The sequence below is a fragment of the Pseudorca crassidens genome, chromosome 17, assembly GCF_039906515.1.
Source record: "Pseudorca crassidens isolate mPseCra1 chromosome 17, mPseCra1.hap1, whole genome shotgun sequence".
NCBI classification, from domain to species: Eukaryota; Metazoa; Chordata; class Mammalia; order Artiodactyla; family Delphinidae; genus Pseudorca; species Pseudorca crassidens.
The window spans coordinates 36,660,606-36,668,223 of NC_090312.1; the positions used below are offsets into that span (position 1 = coordinate 36,660,606).

Genomic DNA, 7,618 nt, shown 5'->3' on the forward strand with positions numbered 1-7,618 from the left:
GCATTGGCAGGCAATTCTTAACCACTGTGCCACCAGGGAAGGCCCCAAAGAACTGTTTAAAGAAATCCTGCATAACTGACACCCCTGCTGGCACAGAGGATTATTGTGTTTGGAAAAACAGGACATATATACCCAACTCTGAAGTGAAATGCATTTCGAAGACTAGACTCTGAATGAGAAGTCTGGGGAATACTTTAACCTATTTATTTCTCTTATGTGTTCCTTTCATATTGTGCACAATTGATGTGATAAAATCTATGTCTATTAAACTTCTTTTAGCAATTAATTAAAATAGCTAATTTAAACACCAGCAATGGCGACTTCAACCTATACTCCTGGTTCTGTATTGATTGAAGTAATCTGTTGAACAATCTCAGAAGAGCTGTGCAAATCAGTGATCACTCTGGACTCTCATCTTTTGTTTGTTTGCTTGTTTTTGACTGAGTGGCTTGCGGGATCTTAGTTCCCCTACTAGGGATTGAACCCGGGCCCTCAGCAGTGAAAGCATAGAGTCCTAACAACTGGACTGCCCAGGAATTCCCTGGACTCTCTTCTGAAAGCAATCCCAAGTCCTAGGACCTTTAGCACAAGGAATTTTTCTTGTAGTAATTCTCAGGGTCTTAGTGGGACACCAAGGCCTTTCACTTTGACGTTCTTTTCCTTTGTGCCTCTAATAAAGATGCTCACACCTTCCGCAGGGGTTTCGTTTCCATTGCAGCTGGTTAATGCGACTCTGATTCTATGAATCCCTCTCTTTGGCTCTGAGCGTGTCTTTCCAGTATCCTTAAAAACTTCCTCACTCACTTCCTGCACACGAGCTAACAGCTGAAGGTCAGGAGGTGCCACAGCCACTGCATCTTCCTCAAAGAGCTAGTAAAGTTTAAAAAGTTCCTTCAGTCATTATAAAATAAAATGCTAAGTAATACGAAAGCATTGTGTCCTAGTTTAATTGATGGCATTCCCTCCTCCTTTCTCAGTGGTACGAAGCCACTGGTACGAAGCCACTGGTGCGTCTTGCAATCAATGGCCTCTCAAATTAGATGAAATACGGTAGTTTCAGCTTGGGAGGGGTGTGGGTCAGGGAGCCAGTTAGACAAAGAAGTACATGAGGTCATTTTGTTGTCGTTGCATATTTATCCCTTTGAACGAATCTACAGGAGACTGACTGTATCAATAGATCTAATTAATTTCCTAGGTTTTGTCTTACGCACTTAAGCTGGGTGTTCCTGATCATACTTTCTTTTGTGATCAGAGTATAGGATTTTACCATGGTCCTTTAAAAATTTTGTCTTTTTGGCTCTGGTCTGTTGTTCTCATCTGCCAAGATCATTGTGGATCATTATTCTCTTATTTACAGTTTTAGCTATCCCTCCTTCTAGCTTTACGCCATGTGTAAATTTGATAAGCCGAACCTCTATATTTTTATCCAAGTCACTAATAAAAATATTGAGCAGTCCTGGGACAGTTTTATAGAGCCATGGCAGCCATTAGTGATTCCCTCAGGTTGGCATGAACCACAGATTGACTCTTTCTGGACATAGCATTTTACCCAGCTGCAACTCCATGCATCTGAGATATAGTGCAGTTGGTAGGCACCCAAGCTTTGATCTCAGAGTTGACCTCTCAACCCTAGCCCCACCATATCCTTGCTATATGACCCTGGGCAAGTTACCTGATGAATCTCTGCTTAGTTTCCTCATCTGTAAAATGGGACAATTCTTTTTACTTTATAGGAATGGGTAGATGTTTAAGTTAATTAGTACTCACAAAACACTTCGTAGAGTTCCTGACATAAAGTAGGCTCTCAATAAATATTAATGGTTAGTCCTATCAATTTTCTCAGATTTCTCCATCTTGTTCAATACATACCACGAGACACTTTGTCAAATGCCTAAGAAAAACTCAGCATAAACTAACTTCATCATTCTGCTGTTCTAACAGACTTATCAAAAAAATGAGATCCATTTAGTACACAGTTTTTATTTATAATTTATAATGACTATTTTCAACAAGGGTTTGTTGCAGCTTAAAATAAAAGACATGTATGGATTTATTTGTGATGACTCCAGGCTGACTGTTAATGATCAACACTCTACTTTTAAGTGTTTAGGAACACTGGGAATCCATATACAGCTGACAATTCTGTATTTTATTGAATTTCCCCTTTTACCATGTAATGGCAACCAATGTTTGCCTGTCTCCACCTTCTAGGGATCATGTCATTCCCAAGATTTCTTAAAGACTGATGTTGATGTTTGTATAATCGCATCTGCAGTTTATTTTTTTTTTATCCTGGATGTATTTCATAGGAGTTGCAGAATTAAACACATTTGAAGCAGCCGGGACTCTCACCACCTTCTCATTTATCTTGGATTTCACTGCCTTATAGCCCTTGTCATTCTGTCCTTAAGGGTAGTGGTTTTAAACCTTTCGAGTACATGTGAATCACTTGGAGGAGGGAGAGCTGTTAGAAATGCACATCTCCAACCTGCTTCCAGAGATTTCGGCTTAGTAGGTCTGAAATGGGGCCTGGGAATATACATTTTGACAAACACTCTAGGTGAGTCTGATGCACCACCTGTGTGAAACACCTTATACAGAGGAAAATGATGGAAAATAATTTTGTAATTATGATTTTTTTCTTATCCTGTTCTTGTATATGTTAGCATTATCCATCTCTCCTCCAAAATTAGTCTTACTTGGTGGCTTTGGTCCAAACAAACTTATAAATAGCCCTTTTGTTTAGCATTTTTCATAAACCTTGGATTATTCTGGATTTTTGACCCTCCTGACACTACTCATAAAGCTTATGCATTTAAAAAAATATTGTCCTTGGGAAAAAAAAAGTTGTCCTTGGTTCTGGGCCATTTCTGTCATTGTTAGCATGTGTGCTTTGAAAGCCTGAGCCCATTAGAGTGCTCTCTATGCAGTCCTGCCTCGGCCCCTTCAGATGTCCACAGGGCGGTACGCTATACACTTGGGGCATCCAGCCAGGATTTCCTGAGAATGAGATGAGGCTGTGGATGACAGAGAGAAGAGCTATATGAGCTATTTATTAAAATGCCTATGGGAAATCTGCCCAGAAACTGGTCATGTACTGGTGCTCTGCCATTTGTTAGTGGTTGAGGTGAGAAGGGATGAATTCAGACCAAAGCTGAGGCCGTCCGGCCTTCTGAAATTGCTGATGTCAGGCCTTCTTCTAGACCACTTCCCTGATACGTCATCCCACTTCTTCCTCTCTGACCCTTTGGACCTCGATATACTTTCATCACTGCGTATTGCACACTGGAGTTCAGTTGTTTGGTCATGTGTCCACCATTTATTACATTAAATAAAGGGACAATGTCTTTCTTATTTAAAACAAAAATAATATAAACCAAACAAAATCCTGCACTTTGCACACTACTTGACGTTCAGTATTTGTTGAACTAAGCCACCGATAACGAATATTCGACAGGCATGCTATACTCCCGGTCCTGTGCTGGAGCAGACATTGCTAATGGATCTCTGAACGCTTCCCTCCTGAACTTGGAAGCAGTTTCAATATTCTTCAGAACATGGCTTTTCCATCAAATCTACCAGAACTGACTTGCAAAATGACACCTACTTGCCAATTCTAAACAAAACAGAGGTCCTTTTCTCCTACTACAGTCCAGTTGTTAACTCCATTCATGAAATAAAAAAAGGAAATAGCTTACAAATACAAATTAAGTACCTGGAAAGTCAAGTTGGTATGATAAATACTAAGGGGAAAACACAGGGAATTTACATTGGATATAGAGTAGCCGGCATCTTGCAATGAGCAGGTGTCTGGATTTTCCAGCTTTTGAGACTCTAGAATGATATTAATGAGACAATAATGAGAATGATACTAAAACTCAGCATCTCATTTCATGGGATCAGCAGTCTGAAATCTTTCAAGTAATGATTCTCCTATACCACAGAAACTGGGCCCGCATTTCGGTGAGATCCAAAATCAATATGTAAGTTGAGAGCTGTGTCTCCTAACATACATCAGGAGGCAAAGGCAGCATCATTTGGGCTGAAAGGGAGGTAAACAAAAGCAGGACTGTCTGGGGAATATTTTCTTTCCTCCCTCTCCTTCATCTCCCCTTCCCCATGCAACTTTTGAACCCTGATTATTAGCTATCACTTAACAATCTTGACAGTTCCATTTTGCACTGATAAACTTCTTTTTTGTGTATCTGTATAACCGGCCCAAACTGGGGCTGCTCCGAAGTAAAGCCAGACCCTCGCCATCTCTGCCTCTTTCTCTCAAACGTGGCCACTATAGTTGTTTTCTCTTAAGTTCCTATTTTACAGCTCAGTGATACTGAGAAAACTATCCCTTCTTTCAACTCCTAGATTGAAGGCTAAAGGACTGAAGGGTACATGTAGGGTATTTATAAGCTCTGAAGTTGCTGGAGTCACTCTCAGAGGGAACTTGGATTTCAAGAGGCTATTAATACAGAAATCCTTATTTTTCAGAACCTGCTAGTGAGTGAGATTCTGCAAATCAGAAAAATTTTACCATAAAAGTAATTTAAAATTTTAATTCCTTAAAAATATAGAAAATGTATTAAAGACATTGCATCCCTCTCTGCCTTTAGGAACAACTTCACTGGTTTGATGCTGCCACAGGATCAACACCAAGAGTGGAGACATTTGTTCACTAAGCTGTGAATGGTGCAATGAACCTCCCACAAACTTTTGTGGAATGTTGGGCAAACGCCTCCATGTTCCTCTTCTTGACCTTTTTGGACAGCTTTTTATAGTCTTGTCTACTCTTCACCTGTGGAGTTATCAGATGCCCTTCCTGGCTCTTACGATGAGCTTGCCTTTCAAAATGCATGCTTTCCTTCAAGTTATTCCTTCTAAGTGTTTCTGGGCTAGAACATCAGACGATGAGGTTTCTTTGAATTGTGTATAAAATAAGAGTTAACTCTGAATGAGGCTTCCCCTCTACTGGCCTCCTAGCTTCCAGGTTCTGACGAGTCTAGACTGGCTTCCCCCAGTGGAGACTGAGCTCTGATTAGCATAAAGCTTAAAAACATGTTTCATTTTGTTTTTGTGTAGTACTGGGTCTATATCCAGGGAGCAGTAGCCTAGAATATTCTGCACTGATCAACTCACCATAGAGGGAAATGTTCTGTTCTTGAGATAAAGGGCATTCAAAGGAGGGCAGCCACCAGGGTGATAGGTATTGAAACCATGTCATTCAGGAACCAGCTGAAAGAACTGAGGCCGTTAGGGTTATGGGGAACTACTGAAAGGAAACAGATGTCCTCCAACAGGTGGAGGGTGGTCTGCCCTGGGAGAGGGCGTTAGGCTTGCTGGGTACAGCTACTGAAGGCAGAACTCAGGATGAAGAACAGAAGTCACTGGGAGAAGATATGATAAACTGCAGAACAAGCAGAGCTTGCTTAAAGCGGAACGAGTGCCTTTTAGGGAATGACTTTTCTGTAGCTGACGTATTCAAGCAAATAGTGGCTGACGGACTTTGAGGGAGAAATCCTCAGAGAGGTTACCACTGGCCAACCCAAGCTCACTCTTTCTCTTTCTTTCTCTCTGCCTCTCTGTCTGTCTGTCACACACACACACACACACACACACACACACACACACACACTCACCCCATTCTTTACCTTCCCCTTCCATACTTTAATTTTATTTTAAAATTTTTTCTCCGTACCATATAGCAACATCCTATAGATTCTACTTTTTAATCATGTTTCTTGGCAGTCTCCCCCAACCGGAATGGAACTTCCTGGAGATGAGGGATTTGCCTGTCCTGTTTGTTGCCATATCCCCATCACTCAGGACACGCTTGGCACGTAGTAGGCTGAATGAATTTATCGCTGAATGAATAAATGATCAGGGATCACTGTAGAAGGAGACCCTCCCTGGGGTGAGTAGTGGGTCTGATTATCTCTGGGTACTTTCCAGATCTGGAATCTGAGGATGTTATAAGCCCTACAAAGCAGGCCCCATGTCTCCTGACACTTGGGCCACTCCTGCCTGGGGAGGAGTATTGCTGAGAAAACCATTAAGGCCATGTGTGCAAATTTCTAAATAGGTACAGAGTGCGTGTGGCCAGCGCGGAGCAGGGCCTGATGCGTGGCTGCTGGGTGATGGGGAGAGGAAGGCCTCAGAGAAAGAGGGATTAGAAACATGAGCTACATACAGAGGAGGACATAGGTTTCGGGTGGGAATCTCAGCCTTTGAGCACGTTACTTAATATCTCTGAAGCTTAATTTCCTCACGTATACAAACCTTGCAGGACTGTAGTGAAAATGAAATGTGAATCACTGGGCCCAGGGCCAATCACAGAAGTTTGTTGCTCAGAAAGTGCTTGCTCCCCTTTGGGTGATGGGTGTTGTGCTATTTCACTTGAGTTTTGACTGGGTGAGATTTTATAGAGATGTGTACAAAGGACTTGCCAAGTAGAGGGCGGGAGTAGACTCCAAAGTGGGGAGTCTAGACCCAAACCGCCTGGGTTCAGATCCTGGCTTTCACTTACTAACTGGGTGACCTTGGGCAAGTTACTTGACCTCTCTGTGCCTCAATAGCCTCATCTGTAAAATGGGGCTAATAATAGTACCTATGCTCTAGGTTCGTGTGAAGATTAAATGAGTTACGATACATAAGGCACTTAAAACAGTGACTAGCCCAATGCGGGCACACTGTACACGCCAGCTATTAGGATGATTATGTATTCTGAAGTAAGTCTACCACAGATCCCTTTGGTTAAGGTCAGGAGGGAGACAGGGGAAGGTGGGGTGAAACCAGACATGACTGTCATAACAGTGTGAGCTCCGCCGGACAAGGCCTCTTCACAAGGCCCAGCCCATTTCCCCTCGCTTCCTTCAGAAGACCTTTCCCAGCTGCCCTGCCCCTGGGTGCCTAGATCACCCTGGATTAGTGCTTTACATATACTGCCTTGTACTATCATTTATGTTTTTATATTCTGCCCCACCCCAACTCAATCGTGAATTCACTGAGGAAGGCAAGAAAACACCTGTCAACCCTGTCCCTTTCCTCTGTACTCTGCCATGAGTGTGAGGAGCGTGTGGGTTGGTGAGAATAGCTTTGGAATCAGGTGGTCTGCATCTTAATCCCAACTCTCCTACTTCCTAGATACATGACCTGGGCAAGCTGCTTAACCATACAAGACCTCAGTTTCATCATCTATGAAATGGGGACAATATTATCACCTAGGGCTGTTGTAAAGATGGAGATAATGCATGAAAAATATTTAGCACAGAGCCTGCGGCCATAATAAACGTTCAGTAAGCCGTAAGTTTGACTATGCTTAAGGCCAAAGAGAACACTGCTAAGAAGTGATCCTATCAGAAGCACAGGCCGTGGTCTACAGTGGATTGGAGCAGAGAGCAAGGTGATGCACCCACTGCAGTGGTCCATCATTGACGTGATAAGGACCATGGGCCTACACTCCTCGGCCCCTGGCTCTCCACCCTCAAGGAGGAAGCACTGGTTGTTCAGTTCCATGAAGATGACGGTCTTAGTTTCAGTAACAGAATGAGAAGTACCTACTATGCATTTCCTGGTTGTGATATTGTGCTATAGTAATGTGAGATGTTACTGCTGAGGGAAGCTG

The 7,618-nt window shown here is 42.6% G+C and overlaps 1 protein-coding gene across 1 annotated transcript; it reads right to left on the reverse strand.

Annotated features, from left to right (window-relative positions):
- Nucleotides 1-300: 300 nt before the first annotated feature.
- Nucleotides 301-4,852, reverse strand: LOC137210065 (small ribosomal subunit protein uS10-like). Its single transcript, XM_067711689.1, is given in 4 exon segments — nt 301-406; nt 543-636; nt 639-870; nt 4,709-4,852. Coding segments are annotated over 4 exon segments (576 nt in total).
- Between the last annotated feature and the right edge of the window lie 2,766 nt (nt 4,853-7,618).